At 40.1% G+C, this 24,833-nt stretch overlaps 2 protein-coding genes across 5 annotated transcripts in view; one reads left to right on the top strand and one right to left on the bottom strand.

Moving 5' to 3' along the window:
- The first annotated feature begins 7,048 nt into the window (after positions 1-7,048).
- lamtor3 (late endosomal/lysosomal adaptor, MAPK and MTOR activator 3) lies at positions 7,049-23,549 on the top strand. 2 transcript variants are annotated; one of them, XM_061695430.1, is made up of 7 exons: positions 7,053-7,160; positions 7,383-7,425; positions 10,245-10,279; positions 11,120-11,178; positions 19,640-19,773; positions 22,790-22,853; positions 23,289-23,549. In XM_061695430.1, exons 2-7 carry the CDS (start codon positions 7,417-7,419, stop codon positions 23,360-23,362), a joined length of 375 nt encoding a protein of 124 aa, XP_061551414.1. In that variant the 5' UTR covers positions 7,053-7,160; positions 7,383-7,416; the 3' UTR covers positions 23,363-23,549. The 2 variants fall into 2 exon arrangements, with proteins under 2 accessions (XP_061551415.1, XP_061551414.1); XM_061695431.1 differs by having other exon boundaries at positions 7,049-7,425.
- The window catches only part of dapp1 (dual adaptor of phosphotyrosine and 3-phosphoinositides), a 31,129-nt gene continuing 20,467 nt past the window's right edge, over positions 14,172-24,833 (bottom strand). For 2 of the 3 annotated variants that reach the window (XM_061695428.1, XM_061695426.1), the window contains one exon: positions 14,172-16,071. In XM_061695428.1, the coding sequence (XP_061551412.1) occupies positions 15,826-16,071 (246 nt within the window). In that variant the 3' untranslated portion in view covers positions 14,172-15,825. The remainder of the gene's footprint in view (positions 16,072-24,833) is intronic. The other variant, XM_061695427.1, reaches the window with a different exon arrangement.

Genomic DNA, 24,833 nt, shown 5'->3' on the forward strand with positions numbered 1-24,833 from the left:
GGTGTGCCATTCTGCTGAGTTCTCACTAAACGGGTTGGTGTCTATTTTCTTCACTGACCAGCAAGCGTTTTCAGAATCTACACATCTGCTCCCGCTCCGTTATCAGACTTTTGCTCACCTTCCCTATTTGAGTACTCAGCTGAAATGAGCCTTTTACAGTGTGTTAAATGAACCCACGTATTTCTTTCTGCTATTTTTAGGGCTGTTGGAGTTGTCAATAACACTTGATACGGTCCTTCCCACTTCGGTGAATGCCAGTGCTTCTTTTTGATGCTTCGAATTAGGACCCAGTCTCCCGGTCCAACCAACTTGGTTTCCTGCTGGGAAATATGTTTACTTTCAGCAGATACTTTTAAATCATTTTGTTTCTCTAACAACTTTCTCATGTAATCAGCTAAGTTTGTTTCGTCATCAAGTTCCCATTTTTGTTTAAACAACGGAAGTCTATAAGGTCTTCCAAACAATGTTTCGTAAGGTGTTAAACCTGTGGTACTTGTAATGTTGATGTACATTTTAATGACCTAAATGTACATTTAGAGACCTTCCTGTCTCTTCCATACATTTTTTCAATCTATTTTTTATTGTCCCATTCATTCTTTCCACGAGACGTGCACTCTGAGGGTGGTAAGCACAATGGTTTTTCAAATTAATGTGGAACATGGTTCCTATTTTATTGATTATTTGATTTACAAATTGAGTCCCATTATCGCTGTGAATGGTTTCAGGTATGCCATATCTTGGAATTATGTCTTTACATAGTGCTTTTGCCACCGTCAGAGCATCAGGTGATTTTGTTGGGAATAATTCAATCCATTTAGAAAATGCATCTATGATAACCAAACAGTATTTCTTTCCTTCACTTTGATTTAATTCTATATAATCCATGTGAATGCGTTGGAAGGGGTATGTAGGCACTGGAAATTGACCTCTAGTAGGTCGTAATTGCCCTTGAGGATTATGTCGTGCACAGATCATGCATGCTCTACAATAATTCTTTGAATATAAAGTGAAACCATAGGTTGTAAAGTGTCGATGTATCTGTGCCACCATCCCTCCTGTTGAGACATGTGACACACCATGGCTCAATATAGCAGTCCATTTAAATAGGTTATTTGGAAGTATTTGTTTCCCTTCTGTGCTAATATAAATATCATTTTGTAGCCTTGAACCTCGTTTTTCCCAATAATTGCGTTCTTGTTGTGGACTCTGTTGTTGCATATCTTTTAGTGTTTGGTCATCTAAGGTCTGTTGCTCAATATTTTTTATTAAACCCAAAAATGGTTTATAAGCTGCCTTTTTCGCGGTTTTGTCCGCAAATGCATTCCATCGAGAAATTTTGTCAGTGCCAGATGTATGTGCAACACATTTGCAAATCGCCACTTTTCGTGGATGCTGCACTGCCTGTAACAATTGTTTAAGTAATTCAGCATGCGTTACTGGTTTCCCTGTTGATGTAATCATTCCTCTGTTATCCCAATATTGTGCAAAAACATGAACTGTGGAATACGCATATTGGCTATCAGTATAGATTGTAACATCCTTGTTTATCATCATTTTGCATGCTTCGGTTAATGCTACTAATTCAGCAGCTTGGGCAGAGTAGTGTGACGGTAGCGACTCAGCTTTTAGCACAACAGTATCAGTTACTACTGCGTAACCTGTTTTTATCTTTTCTAGTTCATTTTTTTTCGAAGAACCATCTACATACAGAACCTGTCCATTATTCAAAGGTTGATCTTTCAAATCATTTCTACATTTAGCAGTTTTTTCAGCCAATTCCTGACAATCATGCTGCGTGCCCTCATCAGGTAAGGGTATTAGTGTGGCTGGATTTAAGGTTGTGCATCGCTCAACAGTCAAATGTGGTTGTGACAGCAAGATGGCCATGCAAGATAAATGTCTTGCAGGTGATAAAAACGCCATATTGGTTTGCAATAGGAGAGCAGACACTGTATGTGGCACTTTAAGAGTTAATGGATGAAATAACACAATTGTGGAACTGCTCTCTATTGCCATTGAAGCTGCCACAACTGCTCTGACACAATGCGGTAATGCACACGTCACGTTGTCTAGTCTAGTTGAAAAATAAGCTATTGGTCTCAGCTTATCACCATATTGTTGTGTAAGTACGGAGGTCATGTAATAGTGTTTACAATCTACCATCTGAATGAATGGTTTATCATAATCCGGAAGGGCCAGCGCAGTACTGGACACCAAATGTTGTTTAATGTCACAGAAGGCCTTTTCTGCCTCTGTATTCCATTGAACAGGTGATGTCATTTTAAGGTCTGCTTCATACATCAATTTTGACAATGGTGCAATAATTTCTGCATAGTTTGGAATCCATGCTCTACAATAATTTGTCAGGCCTAAAAATGACATCATATGTTTCTTTGTTTGCGGTTTAGGGGCTTGTAAAACTATAGTTTTTCTGTTTTCTAATATAGTCCTTCCTCCTACACTCAGATTATGTCCTAGATATTTGACTTGCTTTTTACACCATTGCAATTTATTTTTGTTAACTTTATGTCCCTCCTCACGGAATTTTAGCACGTATAGGACTCCGCCGTCCATGCGGAATTTGTCGGACTCCGGCGTCCATCAGTTACTTGCCAGTGACTAGTATTACACAAGGTTTATTTCGCCGCAGACTTCTATGTCGCGCAATACATTCATTCTTTTAAAAAATTCCCTAAAAATTTTTTTTTAAATTTAACTCACCAAAGTCGTCTTCAATCCTGTGGATTATCGTCAACCTTCAGATCCCAGTTGAGAAGAACGAAGACCAGTCCCGGAAAGGGTCTCAATTGCCGAGGCCACGGTCTCTTAACTGGGTGTCGGCTCCACAACTGGAATCCTCGGGTGTGTTGACATCCGGCTCGAAGGACCAATTTAATGTTGGATTTATCTCACCAAACATTATAATGAATAAACACAAAAGGAATGAAGACGTTGGTCATTTTACTCATGAGGAGGGCGCATGGGAGATTGTTCAGGTTACAGCCTCTCAACACGCTCTAAACAATCTCCCCCGTCGCTCCTACATTTATTTGAAAATAGGAGGGTTCTACAAGACATAATGTTCTAAGCATTAAGACACAACACAAAACATAGGACCAGACGACACCTGTCCTGTCCCCGACCACATCCGATCACGTCCTTGGTCAAGGCGCCCTTCCATCAAATGTTGCTGAGTCATCTTCTTGAAGGCGAGACATCTTTCTATCTAAATATTGTCCATAATACTAATGCAAGCTACTAATGCAAAATACTAATGCAAGCTACTAATGCAAAATACTAATGCAAGCTAAGCAAATAAATGATAACTACTAAAATATATCTAACAGATAGTTACACCAGATTCGTCCATCCATCCATTTTCTGAGCCGCTTATCCTCACAAGGGTCGTGGGAGTGCTGGAGCCTATCCCAGCTATCAACGGGCAGGAGGCGGGGTACACCCTGAACTGGTTGCCAGGCAATCGTAGAGTTACACCAGATTTCCAAATTAATAATATACCCCTTCATTTTAGTATATGGGAACAACATGGAATTAACCACCTCCAACAACTATATAACAATAATGTTTTTAGGACACGTGATGAAGAATTCCAAATAACAGCCGGAAACTTTCTTCAATACAATAAATTAAAAGCAGCAATAAAAAAAAAGAATACCAACACTCCAAAGCATCCTCGAACTGCCGGAGTTTGTCAAGCAAATAATGAAGCTTCTCACGCAAAGTAAAATAATATAATAATACATATAATACATATAATAATAAAATATAATAAATAATAATATTTGCTGGGGGGTGGCATTGGGTCCCTGCAGCCCCGACTGGGTGGCCAGTCGTCGGGGCGCCTCGGTGGGGCCGGCGAACAGCCCTGGGTCACTCGGTGTGGGACATGTCCTGTCCACTGGGCTGTTCTTGGGTGGACCCCTGAGCCCGATCCCACCCCTCTATTGATTGGGTGGGGTCCTCAGCCTCTGCGGTGTGGGTACAGCAATTACAGGACACTTCTGTCAGTCTTTGTGCATGTAAAACGGTGTCAATTCACTTGCATGTATTCGCAGGCACAGAGCCATGGGACTCTTTCACTGGGTGTGGGGCCACGCACTTATTGCGACAAATAACTCCACCTCACTTATACGCTCGTCCTGTCGGCTTTTATAATTTACATAATTAATCCCACCACACTTCAGTTGTACAGCCGGGTTCACGACCCTTGTCCTGCATGCTTCTTCTCCTGTCCTTGTCCTGTTCTATCTTGTCCTATCCTTCCCTCACAGGGTGTAGCACTACAGCCCCATGGAACACTCATATTTAATGTTTCATTGTTGTAGATAATGTAGTGAATTACTTCTCTCATCGTGTTAACAATTAGTGCTTTGTCTTTTGTCTTTGTTTTTCTCTCCCCTCGAGAAACTTTGTTCTGTTTGACTGATTGACTCTGATTTTCAAGAAACCTCAATGATAAATTTACTGTCATATACTGCCCTGCAGTTCCATTATTGGAGCCTGGAGGACGCTTTTTCTTCTCCCCCCCCCCCCCCCCCCCCCCCCTCCCCTCTCTTTTAATTTTGTAGCACCTGTCTCCAATCAGCCTCATCACCACCGGTATTTAAGCCTGCCTGTTCCAGGAAATCCTCGCCAAAGTATTGCAACCTCTCCTAGAGGTACCACGGCCCACTGTACTCAAGTAAGCCACTTAACTCCTCGTTTCCTTGTTATCTCTCGTGTCTCCTCGTTCCCAGTGCTCCCCTGTGCTCCTGACCCACGTCATTCCTGCCACCAAGCAAGCCGTCTGTTCTGTCTACTGCCTGTCACTTGTCCACGCCACCGCCTGCCAACACATCCAGGACCCCCTTCATAACCTTTCCTCAATAAACTGTTCATCATTTTACATCTGCCTCCGCCTGCTCTTGGGTCCAGCTACTCCCCAAACGTGACACTTACGCCTATTTACTTATTTACTACTTTCTTGCTTAAGCACAATTTTTGGCCCAGCTCGTCTAACGTGATTTTGGTGGATTTATGTAGGTGTAGGGAGACAGATACGCGATACAACTTGCATGTTATATTATCTACAATATGCAATGATTTTCTGAATATTAAATAGTAGGGGTGTGACGAGACAGTTTCGACTTCACGGGAATCAGATGTGATTTTTTAAAAAAAATTATATAAAGATATTTTTAAAATCCTTAATTACAAAATATTAGGGCTAAACAATATATCGAAAAAATATCCTTATCACTATAATGGTATGTGCAAACACGTGTAAGAAATTAATACAAATATGGTATTGTGTGCTTTGTTGCACATTTGTACCATTTATCTGAGTTTGATCAATCAGATGCGACCTTAAATGTGCATCGCCATCCACCACCCTAGATAGTCATCTCCTATTGGTTAAAACGGACCCACAGGCGTACAATCTCAGAATCTCAGCAGCAGTGGGCAGAGGAATTATGGCAGACGTGGGACAGGAGGAAATGAACAGGGGGGCGGGGGGTACACCCTGAACTGGTCGCCAGCCAATCACAGGCCACAGGGCAAAAAACAACCATTCTCACTCACATTCACTCCTACGGGTAATTTAGAGTCTTCAATTAACCAACCATGTTTCTTTTTGGGGGCGGTACGGTGGGCGACTGGTTAGAGCGTCAGCCTCACAGTTCTGAGGACCCGGGTTCAATCCCTGGCCCCGCCTGTGTGGAGTTTACATGTTCTCCCCGTGCCTGTGTGGGTTTTCTCTGGGCACTCCGGTTTCTTCCCACATCCCAAAAACATGCATTAATTGAAGACTCTAAATTGCCCGTAGGTGTGACTGTGCGTGCGAATGGTTGTTAGTTTGTATGTGCCCCGCGATTGGCTGGCAACCAGTTCAGGGTGTACCCCGCCTCCTGCCCGATGACAGCTGCACGCCCGCGACCCTAGTGAGGAGAAGCGGCTCAGAAAATGGATGGATGGATGTATCTTTTTGGGTAAAAGGTCAGACTAAATCGTCAACCTATTGAGGTGGAGCTGACATTTCTCATGTTCAGGTAAAGCTGCTTTTTGTAATATGTCAAAGATTATATATATATATATATATATATATATATGATTGCCTCATATTATTACACAAGTTAATGGATAATTACTTTTGAAATCAAAAGCCAGTAAAAACTGTTCAACTACAGTGTGAATCAATTTTATTTTAAAAGTGGGGTTGGTAATAACAAATGCTTGCAATATCTCAATATTTTTAAAAGTGAAGCCAATTTCGAATTTGGTATTTCCGCAAGAAACACAAAGTCGATGCACACTCTCGCGGGCCACATAAAATGACGTGGCGGCCCGGATCTGGCCCCCGGGCCACCAGTTTGACACCAGTGCTCTATGATGATAATGATGTGTTTGCCCAATATTTGAAATAGTTGAAAGTTGAAAAGATATACCTGATACCTGGATACAAATGCTGACTTTGGTTTGTCTCGAAAAATGATGAGTATTTACTGTGAGGAGTGTACAGTACAGGCTACAAACAATCTTTCTTTCTTCCAAAAATTCACCCGTTTGATTTTGCAGCATACGGCTGTAACAAGGTAGAAGGCCACTTCACTTCTCTGCCACTTCACTAGTTGTTGTGTGGTAGTATTGAGGAATATCGTGTGAAGCATACTGCAAGGAAATCTTGCTATATTTGGATTTGCACAACTGTGCCCTCCCTTACGTTTTCTATAATACTGAAATACAATTTCTCAATGAGGTAAATGTATGTTCAATTAAACTGAACGCCAACATTTTATACCCCTCCCATCACCATATCAACTAACTGCAGTTAGAGAAATCTGCATTTACTCCTGTTAAATATTCATCAACAGTGCGTATTCGTACAAATGCATGTATGCATGCACGGTTTTTACTTTCACTTAACTAATGTGTAAGTGTAAGGTTGAAGTAGAAATTGGGTCGAGGTGCTTTTGCGGCGTTGCCTTGCGCCAATTGCGCAGCTTTGACGTTCCTCAACTGTTCCTCAATAGGCGGAAAGAAAACAAGCAAGTCAAGTCATGTGATTTGTGCTCGTGACCATCGACGATTCCGCAGGTGGCTGTGGCTTTAGAGCATCTTACCACAGTCCGCATAGCTCGAAATTACTACTCAGAGAGCAAGTATGTAGAGTTGTTTCGTGTTTCTCAAAGCGTTTTAGCTCAGTTACTTAATGTATTCAGCTCGTGTTGTTTATGACACGCATTTAGTTGGCACGAGGGGAAATGGTGACACGGAGCAAACTCGCGCTAGTTAGCTTGCACGTTAGCATTCGTCGATGTTCGAGTTGTTAACTTTGGGTCATTGTCACGAATATTGGATTTATTAATTGTTTTGTTCAATAGAAGGATTGAATGACTCGCGAGGAGACTAGTCACCATGGCTGATGTGAGTATTTCCAGCTTTGTATGTGGTTCTTACTGACGTTTCGGCACAGATGTTGCATTGCGTTTTCATTAGTCTCTCCATGTTGGGTGAACATTACATATGGTTATCAATCTCGTCAAATATTGCTAAAATAAAAAACTACGAAATGTACTTAAATACATAAGACGACAGTGTGTACAGTATTTAATTATCAGCAAACTTGTATTGGTGAAAAAATGTTCTGCGGTCAGCCTCTACTCGAAAAGAAGTCAAGCCAGCCGCCCCTAATTTTGTGTATACTCGGCATTACGGTAATAAGCCGCCAACTAGTGACGAACGCCACCTTCACAATAAAAGCCTCCAAATAATACGTGGATATCTATGCATACTGATTAAAAATACAAATAAAAATATCCTTTCGGTATCACACCACCAGTCCAGTTTTGGGGGACACTACACCACCCCTGGTCTCCACCAAAAGAGGTCCCATCAAAATCTGATGTTGCCTTTCAAATAATACATTGCTGTCAATGCATACTGATTTTTAAAAACGGATTAAAAATAATCCTTTCGGTATCGCAACAACAGTCCAGTTCTGGGGGACACTTCACCACCCCAGGTCTCCAACAAAAGAGGTCCCATCCAAATCTGATGTGGCATTTCAAAATAAAAGTCCCCTCAACTCTGCATATTTCACTGTCACTACCACTGATTTAAAAAAAAAAATTAAAAGAAATCTATGACTTATCGAAACACGAGTCCTGTTCTGGGGGACACTAGACCAACCAAGGTCTCCAACAAAAGAGGTCCCACCCAACTCTGATGTGCCATTTCAAAATAAAAGTCCCCTCAACTCTGCATATTTCACTGTCATTACCACTGATTAAAAAAATCATTAAAAATAATCTATTAGGTATAGCAACACCAGTCCAGTTCTGCGGGACACTAGACCACCCAAGGTCTCCAACAAAAGAGGTCCCACCCAACTCTGATGTGGCATTTAAAAATAAAAGTCCCCTCAACTCTACATATTTCACTGTCACTACCACTGATTAAAAAAAAATAAAATCATTAAAAATAATCTATTAGGTATCGCAACACCAATCCAGTTCTGGGGGACACGAGACCACCCCAGGTCTTCACCAAAAGAGGTCCCATCCAAATCTGATGTGGCATTTCAAAATAAACTTCCCCTGAACTCTGCATAGTTCAAGTCAATACCACTTCTTTTAAGAAATTATTAGAAATAATCCCATTCAGATCGTAAAACCTTTCCCCTTCGTACTACACTGTTTTTATTCATATATATTACAATATTTCACAAAAACATTAAATTCTAAAATAGTTTTCTGCTTCTGCAACACAGAAAAATGATTGGTCTGAACATATCTTTTCGCTGAGAGTCTGTGGGTTTCCATGACAACAGAAAACTCTATGGATGATTTTACTCTTTATATTTATGTATTTATATACATACATATTTACCTTAGTGGTCACATTTGTCTGTTAAATCTGTTTCAATGTTTTCATGGAAAATATTTTAATAACAACTTCCTGTTTGGGTAAAATATGCCTGATCCCGCGAGACGTCTGGTGTGTTCTTGCGTGGAGCCCCAGATAGAGGGAGATTATCAGTGCTCTTGTATGTCTTCCTTTTTCTAAGAATTGCCCCCACAATTTATTTCTTCACACCAAGCTGCTTACTTATTGCAGATTCAGTCTTCCCAGCCTGGTGCAGGTCTACAATTTTGTTTCTGGTGTCCTTTGACAGCCCTTTGGTCTTGGCCATAGTGGAGCTTGGAGTGTGACTGTTTTGAGGTTGTGGGCAGATGTCTTTGATACTGATAACGAGTTCAAACAAGTGCCATTAATACAGGTAACGGGTTGAGGACAGAATAGCCTCTTAAAGAAGTTGTTGCAGGTCTGTGAGAGCCAGAAATCTTGCTTGTTTGTAGGTGACCAAATACTTATTTTCCACCATAATTTGCTAATAATTAAAAAAAAAAATCAGACAATGATTCATCCATATTCTATCCGTACTAGAACAGCTAACTTTATTTGTTCATCCGAGTGACTTTAAATGGTAACGTGTGTTCTGACTCCCATTTAACATTAGTGTGAAACTTCCACATCCCTACTTATCAGTGTTCAGATATGTGCGACCACCTTTTTTTTTTTTTTTTTTTTTTTTTTTAAATAAATAAAATTACTTCCACTCTCTAAGATTGAAATTTTTTTTCCAGGTGTACAGGTTCTAAGTCACATCAATGGTGGAAAAGATTTTGAAATAATTTATTTGTCTCATTGTTTTATACCATTCAAAACCTCACATTTGTTACAGGGTTTTGTACTTTTTATTTTTATTTATTTATTTAGTTTTACAAGCATGGTATTACTTTGAGTGTTTTTCACTTTTTCTTTACACAAAGACAATAAGCATGGCAAACTAATGACAAATTCCAGTAACATTTCAGTTGCCAGTACCTAGTGACAGCTGGTGAGATTTCTCATACTTTCAACGTTTCAAGGCTATGAATGGTGTAAAATGACTATTTTGCGCAGCGCCATAAGTATAAATCGTCACGCGCACACAAGAAGGCACTTTTAGTTACTGCGATACAGTTTTTCATTTTTGTTATATTCATGGCAGAGAAGTGTTTTTCATAGAATTTATACTTTACTGCTGCGTTTAGTAGGTTAGTGATAGACGTTACGACCTGTACAAACTTGGTTTATGTCGCTGACGTACAAACATAAACCAAGGACCTAAACCTTGTATGTACTGTACCTGTAGGTGTTTGTCTGGTTCCTTTGCATCTAACATATTTTTCCTTCTATAGGACTTGAAAAGATACCTCTATAAACAGTTACAAAGGTATGTATAAGTGATGTGTAATATATTTGTTTGTGTAGATGCAGTTGATCATTAAGTCAAGCCATTTGTAAATCTAATGGAACCTCAGTTCACAAACTTAATTCCTTCAGAGTCACTGTACGCAAGCTGAAATGTTTGCAAATTCAAGCAAATTTTTCCATTAAAATTAATGGAAATACAATCAATCCATTCCAGCCCCAGAACCAAGTTGCCTGGGAGCGTGGCCAGCGCAGATGCCCCCCTCCGCCGCACAAGCCTGCCATACCGCAGCTACAGTGGCGGGAAGGGCCGTCTTTTGCTGGTGTTAAATTCCCAAAACGCGCTTCAGCCGTATTGTCACGTTCTGTTACGTGCATTTCCTCGGTCTTAGGTGTGGCTCTCCATGCCCTGTTACTGCAAAACAGCTTTTATAGCACTTTGGAAGAAAAAAAAATCTCACTAAAAACAACACATGGAGGCACCCATCCCACCAGCGAGAGCTGACTGGACACCTGTGGGACCGTGACACTTTCCAGGAATTTCTAATAGCAACATCAGATGCACTTTTCATTTTTGGGGCGCTATACTGAAGGCTAATTTAGAGAAAAGAAAAACCTAAATATTCTGACGTGTATGGGAAATACATGACGCATGGATCCAACAACTTTCACAGTGTTTAAAAAATAAATAAATTTAACAACTTGGTGTTTCGAATGTATGCTGTCTATTGGCGAACTGAAGCATAGTTTGTGAAGTTAAGCAATGTTTGTCTGAAAATTTTGTTCCTAAAGCACTTTATTTGTAAACATGGGTGCTCGTGAACTGAGGTTCCACTGTAATCTATTGTCTGCTTTCGTGCAGTGTTGAAGGTCTTCATGCAATCGTGGTTACAGACAGAGATGGAGTCCCAGTTATCAAAGGTATTAAACCAATATGGTACCTTTCAGAAATACAGGTACATCTCAGTAAATCTGAATAGTGTCAAAAGCTTAATTTAGTGAGGCAGTTCATTTGAAAAAGTGAAATTCATAGTATAGAGCTACACTAAACACACTCAAAGTGAAGTATTTCATGATTTTTTTTAAAATTTATAGTTTTGATGTTTATAGCTTACAGCAAACAAAAAAGCCAAAATTCATCATCTCTAGAAACTAGAACATTATGCAGCAAAGAATCAGGAAACAATAAAGGTTTTTAATGTAGAAATTAGGCAGTAATTTGCCCTCAAAGTATTTCCCCAAGTGTTTAATGGATCTATGTAATTTATGTACCGAAATAAATGAACTTTTCAACCATAGTCTTATTTATTGAGATGTACCTGTGTTTTACTTCAACCTATGAAAATATCAGAATGATTGGCACAATATTTTGGATGTTATGGATGATGGTGTTTTCCTATACTCTATATCAAACATGCCCAATGTCCGGCCCCCGGGCCAAATCCGGCCCGTGTTCATATTTCCACTGGCCCGAAGCCTCTGTCATAAAACCAATAATATGTGGCCCGGCAGTACAAAATACACGCGCAATTTTATATTTCACCACAGGATGGCAGTAAACTTGTGGCTGAACTCTCGCGGGGCCGTTTTGCGCATGATCTGTGTTTTTCCCATTTCTAAAATGGCAACTTGAAGTAAGTAAAGGAAAGTTGATAGCGAGGGCTGACGTTTCCAGGACAAATGGAAGTCTGAATATTTTTTCACTGAGTTTAGAAACAACTGCGTCTGCCTAATTTGCCAAGAGACTGTGGCTGTGTTCAAGGAGTTCAATATAAAGAGGCACGACCAGATGGAACATGCTAATTACGACAAGTTAACTGGGAACGAACGCAGTGAAAAACTGAAGCAACTGGAAGCTGATTTAACGGCACAGCAACACTTTTTCACAAGAGCCAGTGAGTCGAATGAAAATACAACAAAGGCAAGCTATGAGGTGGCAACGCTGATTGCCAAGCACTGCAAACCTTTTACTGAGGGTGAATTTATTAAAGACTCTGATGAAAATGGTGGAGAACATTTGTCCTGAGAAAAAGCAACAGTTCACCAATGTTTTCCTGGCGCGTAGCACTGTGTCACGAAGGATCGAAGAAGTTTCTTCTGATATTAAGAGACAGTTGGACACAAAAGGAGTGGAGATTGAATTTTTTTCGTGAGCCTGTGACGAAAGCACGGATGCATCCGACAGCGCTCAGTTACTGATTTTTTTTTTTAGAGGAGTGGACAGTGAAATGAACATGCGTGAAGAGCTACTTGACCTCCAGAGCCTTCAGGACCAAACAAGAGGGAAAGATTTATTTGCTTCTGTTTGTTCTGCCGTACATGACATAAAATTAAAGTGGAATAAAATCACGGGGATTATTACGGATGGTGCACCACCCATGTTTGGCGAGCACAGTGGATTATCAACCCTAGTGTGTCACAAAGTAAGCGAAGAAGGAGGTAAAGCTACAAAACTCAATTGTATTATTCACCAAAAAGTTCTATGTGCCAAACCGTTTCCGTGGATCTCAGTGACGTTCCAGCCCACCTGCAGCTGGAGCTCATTGAGCTGCAGTGTGACACAGAGTGTCGCAGCCGGTACCAACAACTCCCTCTTGTCAACTTTTACCAGCAGCTGGATAAAGACAGGTTCCAAGAGATTCGTACATTTGCTAAGAAAATGTTGAGCTTGTTTGGTTCGACATACTTGTGTGAGAAGACATTCTCAGTCATGAACATGAATAAGAACCGCGTGAGGACGAGACGAAGTGACTCCCACCTGCGTGACATCTTGCGCATTAAAACCACCGCTTTTGAGCCAGACCTGCTCCATTTACTGCAGTCGAGATCGCAGTGTCACCCTTCACATTAATGCAAACATGTTGTTTGTTAATTCTGATGAATAAAGTTTGAGTTTGAGTCAAATTTCATAAAAATACTTTATTTTGCATTTCATTAATTTTTATTTTAACCTTCATTTATCCAGGTCAGGCAGTTATAAGATCTACCTAGCAGCAGACAGCATAGTAAAACAGTAAAATAAAAATACAAAAAGGCATTCCCCTCGTCGGTAGCATGTAAAATTAATGCTGACCCGCATGACAATGTTTTTACGGCAATGTGGCCCCTGAGCCAAAAAGTTTGGGCACCCCTGCTCTATATGCTTCTTCGTTGGTTTTCGCCACTTCTTCGCGGTCGGCGGACTGAAGGCATCAAAACTGGGAAACGAAATTTTTAAATTTGAACACTTCCGGGAGAACCGGCATGTTAGTCCCAGTTCCAATCTATTCTCAATGTCCAACCCTATTATACACTATACTGCCGAAAGTATTCGCTCACCTGCCTTGACTCACATACGATTTTATGTGATATAGGGTTAACCCTTTATTTAACCCAGTAAAACCTTATTTAGAGATAAAATCTCTTTTTCAAAACCCAAGAGGCAGCAGAAATTATACAGCCAAAAGAAATTATGATATATTATTATTATACTGTACATACATCACATATTAAAAACAATAAAAATAAAGACGAAAAAATTGTGACGTCGAAATCTATGCCATCTAATTTAAAAACAGTGACAAAGCCAAAATGCTTTCAGAATCATCCTTATTTGCCAAGTATGTCCAAAAAAACACACAAGGAATTTGTCTCCAATTTGTCTCCGGTAGTTGGAGCTGCTCCAGTACGACAACAGACAGTCAATTGACAGAGAACACTTTTGAGACATAGAGTAAAACAGTCACTGAGCAATAAAGGGTTTCTAGTTATCTGGTAAAACGGATAACTAGCTAAAACTGGTAAAACCGTCACTGAGCAATAAAGGGTTGCTAGTTATCTGGTAATGCCGGTACAATTTGTATTTATTTATTTGTTTGACCATTGTGCAAAAAGATGCAGAGTCCTCTAGCACTGAGAGCAGTTTGAATGACTAATATAGCAATAGTCCGGTGCAATGACCATTGTGCAAAGGGCACCGAGACTTCAAGGATTGTATGCAGTTTAAAGTGACTAGTAGCGCGATAGTCTCGGACAATGTTGATTCGACAAATGTTGCAGGTACTCCTCAGTCAGTGTGCAAGTGGGGCAGATGCTACTCTGGCATGAGTGGCCAGTATTGGTCAACAACAGATATGCAAATAGTGCAGCGTGGCGAGACTATTCCAGTGAGTGCACGGGTATGTATAATTGGCCCAACAGAAATGTAACAACAAACTCTAGACAAAAAAATATAGATATCAATAAATTGGCAGCATGTTGCAATGGAATTGTAGGTTAGCTGTTTAAGAAGTTAATTGCAAGAGGGAAGAAGCTGTTGGAATGTCTGCTAGTTCTAGTTTGCATTGATCGGTAGCGCCTACCTGAGGGAAGTACATACATGGTGTTTTTTTAATTCATTCAAATTTGGCAGCCTTAAATAAAAAATGTTGGCCTTTTTAGTGCGTTAATGACTATACCTATGTGTCAAATGTTTATTTAAGTGCAATTGTTTTGAAGAGTCTGATTTGTTCTTTATTTCTGATATTTTATTTATTGTTCTAAATTACAATGCCAAGGTTCATTGTTCTTTAGAATTGAAATGGATGTTTTCTTAAAAAGGATGTACTTTAATTACTATGCTCTATAATATCATTGGCATAAAAAATAAAAAAAAACATCACCGATACTATCATTTATCGTGATAGCTTTCGGGAAAATATATCATCCTAAAGAAATTGCTTTAGTGCCATGCCGAAACATAATATATTGACAAGAGAGCAAGAGCAATGGATTTGTCAGAAATATTGTACAAATTGTACATATTAAAATCTGCAATATAGTGGGACTGTGAAGTAATAAAGCAGGGGATTACTGCCTCTGTACTTCATGATGATAAGTTGCAGGGACTCATTGTTCCAGGGCTAGGACTCACTGTTTTCAGATGTGCATCCTGGGAATCACATAGTCTCAAGTGTAAAATGATCTGAGTTCAGGGCTTTTCTCAGCAATTTTTAGGTGAGATTAAAAAAAATAAATGAATTAGGTCAATTAATTACAGATCATAATGAATTAAGCACTCTTTTTAATTGCTTGATAACATCCATCCATTTTCTGAGCCGCTTCTCCTCACTAGGTTCGCGGGCGTGCTGGAGCCTATCCCAGCTCTCATCGGGCAGGAGGCGGGGTACACCCTGAACTGGTTGTCAGCCAATCGCAGGGCACATACAAACAAACAACCATTCGCACTCACAATCACACCTACGGGCAATTTTAGAGTCTCCAATTAATGCATGTTTTTGGGATGTGGGAGGAAACCGGAGTGCCCGGAGAAAACCCACGCAGGCACGGGGAGAACATGCAAACTCCACACAGGCGGGGCCAGGGATTGAACCCGGGTCCTCAGAACTGTAAGGCTGACGCTCTAACCAGTCGGCCACCGTGCCGCCCTTGATAACATATTTATACTAAACAAAAATAGGTACACACACACTATATTGCTAAAAGTATGCACTCAACTGCCTTGACTCTCACGTCAAATCGGTCCACTGTTCGCAGCTATAACATCTTCAACTCTTCTGGGAAGGCTGTCCAGAAGGTTAAGGAGTGTGTTTATGAGAATTTGGGACCATTCTCCCTGAAGCGCATTTTGTGGTCACACTTGATGATGGATGAGAAGGTCTGGCTCTGTCTCCACTCTAATTCATCCCAAAGGTGTTCTATCGGGTTGAGGTCAGGACTATGTTCAGGCCAGTCAAGTTCATCCACACCAGACTTTGTCATCCATGTCTTTATGGACCTTGCATCATCCATTGGTGCACAGTCATGTTGGAAGAAGGGGCCAGCTCCAAACTGTTCCTACAAAGTTGAGAACATGGAATTATCCCATATTTCTTGGTATGCTGAAGCATTCAGAGTTCCTTTCACTGGAACGAGGGGTTCTGATTAGTTGGATGAGTGAGCGAATACCTTTGGCAGTATAGTGTATATTGAAAATAAATCCTAACTTTTTATCAATGAACCCTTTTTGTACACAAAGGAGCAGACTTTGTTGTGAAAATGATGAGTGGCACTTGCCATAGTGAAAGGTACCTGCAAAATTCACATTAATTTAGAGTAAATCTGAATTGAATTAAATTGTTTTTGTTTGTTCTGTAAAGTTTTTGTTTTTTGAAAACAATGTTTTTGTATGCGGCTGATGCATGGTTCATTCTGTGCACAAACAAAATATATATCCACAAATGTTGAATCAAGGCAACTAGATGTTCTTAACAAACATGAATAGTTGCCTTGATTCTGCCTTTGCAGATTACCATGACCTGGATGACAGAGAGTCTACACAGACAATAAAACATACATTTTGAATTTGAAAGAAACCGTATTTTATTTTTCTAATTAAGCAGGGCTCTGTGAATGCGTGCATGTAATTTGCGGGGTTCAGTACCTCCCAACAAGGTTAAGAACCAGTGATCTACAAGTATACAGTGGGTACGGAAAGTATTCAGAACCCCTGAAATGTTTTCACTCTTTGTTATATTGCAGCCATTTGCTAAAATAATTTAAATTCACTTTTCCCCCCTCATTAATACACACACAACACCCCACACTGACAGAATTTTTTTTATTGTTGAAGTTATTGCAGATTTATTAAAAAAGAAAAACTGAAATATCACAGCCATAAGTATTCAGACCCTTTGCTGTGACACTCATATTTAACTCAGGTGCTGTCCATTTCTTCCGATCATCCTTTAGATGGTTTGACACCTTCATTGGAGTCCAGCTGTATTTGATTATACTGATTGGACTTCATTAGGAAACCACACAACTGTCTGTATAAGACCTTACAGCTCACAGTGCATGTCAGGCAAATTAGAATCATGAGGTCAAAGGAACTGCCTGAAGAGCTGTGGCACGGGACAGATCTGGCCAAGGTTACAAAAAACTTTTGCTGCACTTAAGGTTCCTAAGAGCACAGTGGCCTCCATAATCCTGAAATGGAAGACGTTTCAGACAACCAGAACCCTTCCTTAGAGCTGGCCGTCCGGCCAAACTGAGCAATCGGGGGAGAAGATCCTTGGTGAGAGAGGTAAAGAAGAACGCAAGCTTTATTCCAGACTGGGCCGACGGAAGCCCCTCCTCAGTGCAAGACACTTGGGGGGAAAAAAAAAAAAGAAAAACACCTGACAGACTCCAAGATGGTGAGAAATGAGATTCTATGGTCTGATGAGACCAAGATAGAACTTTTTGGGCTTAATTCTAAGCGGTATGTGTGGAGAGAACCAGGCACTGCTCATCGCCTGTCCAATACAGTCCCAACAGTGAAGCATGGTGGTGGCAGCATCATGCTGTGGGGGTGTTTTTCAGCTGCAGGGGCAGGACGACTGGTTGCAATTGAAGGAAAGATGAATGTGGCCAAGTGCAGCGATATCCTGGACGAAAACCTTCTCCAGAGTGCTCAGGACCTCAGACTGGGCCAAAGGTTCACCTTCCAACAAGACAATGACCCTAAGCACACAGCTAAAATAACCGAGTGGCTTCAGAACAACTCCGTGACTGTTCTTGAATGGCTCAGCCAGAGCCCTGACTTCAACCCAAGTGAGCATCTCGGGAGAGACCTGAAAATGGCTGTCCACCAATGTTCACCATCCAACCTGACAGAACTGGAGAGGATCTGCAAGAAGGAATAGCAGAGGATCCCCAAATCCAGGTGTGAAAAACTTGTTGCATCATTCCCAAAAAAGATTCATGGCCGTCTTAGCGCAAAACGGTGCTTCTACTAAATACTGAACAAAAGGTCTGACTACTTATGGCTGTGTGTTATTTCAGTTTTTATTTTTTAATAAATCTGGAAAAATTTAAACAATTCCGTTTTTTTTTCTTTTTTTCTGTCAATATGGGGTGCTGTGTGTCGATTAATGAAGGGAAAAAATGAACTTAAATGATTTCAGCAAGGCGGCATGGTGGCCGACTGGTTAGAGCGTCAGCCTCACGGTTCTGAGGATGATGGATGAGAAGGTCCGCCTGTGTGGAGTTTGCGTGTTATCCCCATGCCTGCGTGGGTTTTCTCCGGGCACTCCGGTTTCCTCCCACATCCCAAAAAAACATGCATTAATTGGAGACTCTAAATTGCCCATAGGTGTGAATGTAAGTGCGAATGGTTGTTTGTTTATTTATATGTGCCCTGCGATTCGCTGACAACCAGTTCAGGGTGTACCCCGCCTCCTGCCCGATGAGGGATAGGCTCCTGCACGCCCACGACCCTAGTGAGGAGAAGCGGCTCTGAAAATTGATGGATGATTTCAGCAAATGGCTGCAATATAACAGTTAAAAATTTAAGGGGGTCTGAATACTTTCCTTACCCACTGTACATGTAGAATATACATATATGAAGGACAGTCTCGTTGTGATAATAGTTAATTTTAATCAATTTTGTAAGCCAAAATATTATCTCAATTGGTTGATTACATTTCATTCACAATTTTTTTTTCATTCTTTATCGTTAACTATAATAACCTTGCTGCCTCATAGACTGAAAAGTGACTCACCTGTTCTGTTGAAACAAGCTTCCATTTGTTTTTCTCTTGCATTCATCTCACCCCAAAAAATGATAACAAGCATTTACATCACACTTGTCTATTACATTTCCAAGTGTTTATCAAGTACTATGATCAGCCAATGTTAATTTATTTAATATTTCTATGGTAATAGCACTGTAATAGCATTGTTTTAAAAGTCTCGAGGGGTTGGTGTGAGATTCAACACGCTAGCTCTAATCAGCGTTGTACCCTTTAGCTCAGGGATGGGTAAACTTGATGAGCATGAGGGCTGCACTTGTTTTATCTATCCCCCCACCAGGCCAGATTGTGGGCATGCTGCACAGTACACCTACAGCCACCCATCAGGCTCCCAAATTGTAGATTAATTCATACACTATATGCATTTTCTTTACAAATGATTTGTGCATCTATTCATTAATTCACTTTACTATTTACTTTCTTTTTGTTGGCACCGTTAACACAATATTGTTTTAAAGTTTTAAACAGACTCAATTAAAACTTTACTGGCTAATTTAGACACCAGGCAAACCGCTCATCTCCTTGCTGTGGAGGTGGGCAGAAGATGTACAACAAAAGGTGTCCACAACCCCTCTCACCCAACCACCGCCGCCGACCCCTGCGCTATACTCTTGCAGATTATTGTGTTAGATTGTCTTTACAAAGTTCTAACTGCAATGGGAGAAAGAAAAAACACATTTAAGCACACTTATGTTAGCACTAATAGCACATTTAGTAGTCCTTCTTGTCGGTTTCATGATGTGCAGATGCTAGTAATTCATGTCAAGAAGTACAAGTAGTTCATGATTATGATGTTCCTGTAGCCTCATGTGATGGAGATAATAAATTATATTTCTGCATTCCTCCTGCAGTTGCCAATGATAATGCTCCAGTCCATGCTCTGAGACCAGGCTTCCTGTCCACGTTTGCTCTGGCAACAGATCAAGGCAGCAAGTTGGGCCTCTCCAAAAACAAGAGTATTATCTGCTACTACAACAGCTACCAGGTCAGACAGTTGGGGTTGTAACATACATTCATTCATCTTCCGTTCCGCTTATCCTCACGAGGGCCGCGGGCATGCTGGAGCCTATCCCAGCTATCTTTGAGTGAGAGGTGGGGTACACCCTGAACTGGTCGCCAGCCAGTCGCAGTTGTAACATACAGTAATTGGGAAAAACTAATGGTATAATGGTTCCAAAACAAAAAAAAACAAACAAAAAAGGGCGTTTGGCCAACATGGAGGACTTTCCCGTGCACAAATGCACACACACTCGCCCAACGTGTGTGGTTAAGGGGATCCTTGGTCCTACCATTTATTAATGACAACCACCATCTTGCATAAGATAAAGAAAGACAAGAAATAACTTTCAAATCAGGACAGTTGAAGTAATGTTGTGTTGGATTAGAAAGTGATGGCCAATGTAAGCACATGTTGAAGCAAGGATGAGCGCAGCACGATGGGTGTGTGGTGACGGGGAAGGAAGCACATTTAAATTAAAATTGTTAATTTAATGGTAAATTTAAAATGGTATAGTAAACAACTGAGTTTTTGAAATGTTTTTGCATACAGACAATATAAAAATTAGCCATATTTGCACAGAGTTGCAAAAATGTCTGACACTGTCATTTGCATAACATTCCTATATGATGTGGATGCACCAGCCGCTCATCTGCTCTGTCTTGTCCAAAAGCATATTTTTATATTCCAGGCTCCGACATTAACGGTGGCTTTATGGCCCTTGGACATTATGGCACTGTGTACATAGCTTGCAGGCGCTGGCCTGACTGGACCAGTACAAATTTTATAATTAAATATTTAATTGTTTTATTTTTTTTAATCCAAAACAACTAAGTACACAGAAGTAGTATTTTGTTTAAGGCTTAAATACAGTATAAAGACTAAATATGAACTCATTGAAACTTATTGCGTTATATTATGAACATACAGGGCCAGTCCCAGTTCGGACAAGGTCACCACAACTTGGCTCATGATCAAAAGGTGTTAATGTCGGACCCTATTTGGGGTGAGAATATGAGCTATGAATGAATGTGACATACTTGCACAAGCACCTGTCTTCCGTTTGAGAAATGCCTTTGTCTGTTTACAGGTGTGAATGTTTGCCCCATTCCTGATTTCGTTTTTTTTTTTTTTTTTTTTTGCATATTTGTCACACTTAAATCTTTCCCATCATCAAAAAAATTCAAATATTAGTCAAAGACAGCACAATTCAACACAGATGCAGTTTTTAAATGTTTTTTTTTTTTATTATTATTAAGGGGAAAAACAAATTCAAACCTACATGGCCCTGTGTGAAAAAGTGACTAACACTCCCATTAAAACATAACTGATTTATCATACCTCAGTTAAATTTCTCTAGCCAGGCCTGTTACTGCCACACCTGTTCTCAATCAAGAAATCACTTAAATAGGACCTGCCGACAAAATGAGGTATACCAAAAGATCCCCAAAAGCTAGACATTATGTCGAGATCTAAAGAAATTCAGGAACAAATGTGAGAGAAGGTAATTGAGATCTATCAGTGTAGAGAAAGTTATAGCCATTTCTAAAGCTTTGGGACTCCAGCAAAATGCAAAAACATAGAACAGTGGGGAACCTTCCCAGGAGTTTCAGGCCAACCAAAATTAACCAAAGATCGCAGCGACGACTCATCCAAGGGCCCCACAACAACATCCCAAGAACTGCAGGCCTCACTTGCCACAATTAAGGTCAGTCTTCACGACTACATCATAAGAAAGAGACTGGGCAAAATGGCATGCATGGCAGAGTTCCAAGACGAAACCCACTCCTGAGCAAAAGGAATGTTAAGGTTCACCTCAATTTTGCCAGAAGACATTTTGATCCCCACGACTTTTGGGAAAATACTCTATGGTCTGACGAGACAAAAATTTAACTTTTGGGAAGGTGTGTGTCCTCTTACATCTGGCATAAAAGTAACACCGCATTTCAGAAAAAGAACATCATACCAACAATAAAATAGTGTGTTGGTCTGCGGCTGTTTTGCTGCTTCAGGACCTGGAAGGCTTGCTGTGATAAATGGAACCATGAATTCTGCAGTCTATCAAAAAATCCTGAAGGAGAATGTCTGGCCATCAGTTTGTGATGTCAATCTGAAAATAACTTGGGTTCTGGAGCAGGACAATGGTCCAAAACACTCCAGCAAGTCTACCTCTGAATGGGTGAAGAAAAACAAATTGAAGACTTTGGAATGGCCTAGTTAACGTCAAGACTTGAATCCTATTTAGATGCAGTGGGATAACCTTAAAAAGGCGGTTCATGCTCGAAAACCCTCCGATGTAGCTGAATTACAACAATTCTGCAAAGATGAGTGGGCCAAAATTCCTCCACAGTGCTGTAAGAGACTCATTGCGAGTTAACGCAAACGCTTGATTGCAGTTGTTGCTGTTAAGAGTGGCCCAACCAGTTATTAGGTTTAGGGGGCAATTACATTTTCACATCGGGCTATGTAGGTTAGGATTTTTCTTCACTTAATCCTAAAACACCATTCATTTTGTGTTTACTTGTTTTCTTTGACTAATATTTAAATTAGTTTGATACAGAAAGCATTTAAGTGTGACACACATGCAAAAAAAAAAAAAAAAGCGCAAAATCAGGAAGGGGGGCAAACACTTTCAGACCACTGTATATTGGAATGATAATATCACCGTCGTCATCATAAAATGTTGATATCATGTGCCACCCACATTAGATACCATAGGCAAAACAAGCTTTGCAATTCAACGTAGCCAGTCTGTCAAGGGTCCCTGATTCCGATTGGGGCTCATTTGGACAAATTCACTATGGTATGTTATGGTAGCATTTTATTGTCAGTCCTAAACATACCCTAATTAAGACTTAAATGTGCTCATCCTCTAAATACTCATTGTTCACAAATAAGTTTCCGACAAGGAATTGAAAAATGAATAGTTCACCTAAGAAGCCATCTTCTTTTCTGTAGTCCTCTTAGATTAAGTTCTGACATGCTTGTTGTCTATGTTCAACAGATTGTACAGTTCAATCGGTTACCTCTTGTGATCAGTTTCATCGCCAGCAGCAATGCTAACACAGGTAAACAACAGTCAGTCTTCCCGTTGGCAATATATTCATCAACTTTTAGCCTCTTACAGTGAGATTGTGAGGTGTAATTCTACAAATATAAACCCTGTTGGGCTCAGAGATCGACACTCCGTTCAAATAGTGGAGCACAGAGTCCAAAGCAAACATGTTGAAGCAGCATTTAGTTATTATGCTGCACACAAATGGAATAAGTTGCCAACAGAAGTGAAGTCAGACCCAAGTGTGAATGTTTTGAAAGTCCAGGATAAAAATTCCACTTCTAAATTCTTTCTTGCACTGTACGCAGTTTTATCTTTGTTTTAAATGTTTATAAGCAGTTTTTTTTCTTTGTTTTCAAATGCTTTTAATCATGTAAAGTACATTGAGTTAACTGGTGTATGAAATGCGCTATATAAATAAATTTGCTTTGCTTTATTTTTTTCTCAGGTCTCATCATGAGTTTGGAGAAGGAGTTGGCTCCGCTAATAAATGAGCTGAGGCAGGTAGTAGAAGTGACATAAAGTTTGACAAACCATCAAAGCCTCAGGGATCCACAGAGGAGAACCCCCTTGTGTGTTTTGTTGGCGTCTTATACTCACTTCAATCAAGATTTAACATGTACACTCTGCTGTGTTGAAAACCAATGTTTTATCCTTAATCTAATACTCGAAGTCTGAATAAATGTTTGATTTTAATACATAGTTATAACTGTGCTTTTTTTCCTTTTGAAGTTTTTGATACACACGTGGATAGAATTGTTGGTACCCCTCTGTTAATGAAAGGAAAACCCCACAGTGGTCACAGAAATAACTTGAATCTGACAAAAGTAATAATAAAAATGTAATGAAAATTAACCAATGAAAATCAGACATTGCTTTTGAATTGTGGTTTAACGGAATTACTAAAAAATATAAATCATGAAAACAGGCCAAAAACTATGGTACCCCGAGAACAAATTGGAAATAATTTGACCATAGGGACATGTTCAAACAAGGTGTGTCCTCCAACAAGCATTACAGTTGTTTTCAAACTTATAATCAGTCAGTGGGCCTGTTTAAAAGTTGACAAGTAGTCACTGTGCTGTTTAGTGATATGGTGTGTACTACACTAAACATGAAAACAAAGGAGAGAATTGTTGCAGGAGATTAGAAAGAAAATATAAACAAGTGCATGAAAGGTAAAGACTATAACACCATTTCCAAGCAGCGTCATGTTCCTGTGACTACAGTTGGACATATTATTCAGAATTTTTTTTTGTCTTGGGTTTGTTGTCACATTTCTGTGGGGCCAATTATACATTACTCGTGCACTCGCTGTAGTAGACTCGCCACACTGCACTAGTTGCATAACTGTTGTTGACCGATACTGGCCACTCATGCCAGAGTAGCATCTGCTCCATTTGCACACTGAGGAGTATCTGCAACATTTGCACAACCAACATTGTCCCAGATTATCGCGCTACTCGTCACTTTAAACTGCTCCTTGAAGTCTTGGCGCCCTTTGCAAATGATCATTGCACCGGACTATTGCAATATTACTCATTCAAACTGCTCTTAGTGCTCGAGGACTCTGCATCTTTTGCACCATTGTCAAAAAAAAAAAATTTGTACTGGCATTACCGGATAACTATTAACCCTTTATTGCTCAGTGACTGTTTTTTGTCAATGTCTTTGTCTCAAAAGTGTTCTCTGTCAATTGTCTGTCTGTTGTCGTACTAGAGCAGCTCCAACTACCGGAGACAAATTCCTTGTGTGTTTTTTGGACATACTTTGCAAATAAAGATTATTTTGATTCCGAAATTTCAGGTCCACGGGACTGTAGCCAACGTCCCTGAATGTGGCCGCAAGAGGAAAATTGATGACAATGTGAAGAGACGGACAATACGAATGGTAACCAAAGACCCTAGAACAATACAATAAATAAAGTACAATAAAATCTCAAGACTATCAAAGTATTCTCCAGGTAGAGAGAAATGTGCTGCCCAGTATCAAA

This window comes from Phycodurus eques, chromosome 14 (genome assembly GCF_024500275.1).
Source record: "Phycodurus eques isolate BA_2022a chromosome 14, UOR_Pequ_1.1, whole genome shotgun sequence".
Taxonomy (NCBI): Eukaryota; Metazoa; Chordata; class Actinopteri; order Syngnathiformes; family Syngnathidae; genus Phycodurus; species Phycodurus eques.

Excerpts from the sequence above, each read along its gene's own strand:
- lamtor3 (XM_061695431.1), top strand. Across the intron at positions 19,774-22,789 it reads GCTACTACAACAGCTACCAG|ATTGTACAGTTCAATCGGTT; the intron begins GTCAGACAGTTG and ends TATGTTCAACAG. Across the intron at positions 22,854-23,288 it reads CAGCAGCAATGCTAACACAG|GTCTCATCATGAGTTTGGAG; the intron begins GTAAACAACAGT and ends TTTTTTTCTCAG.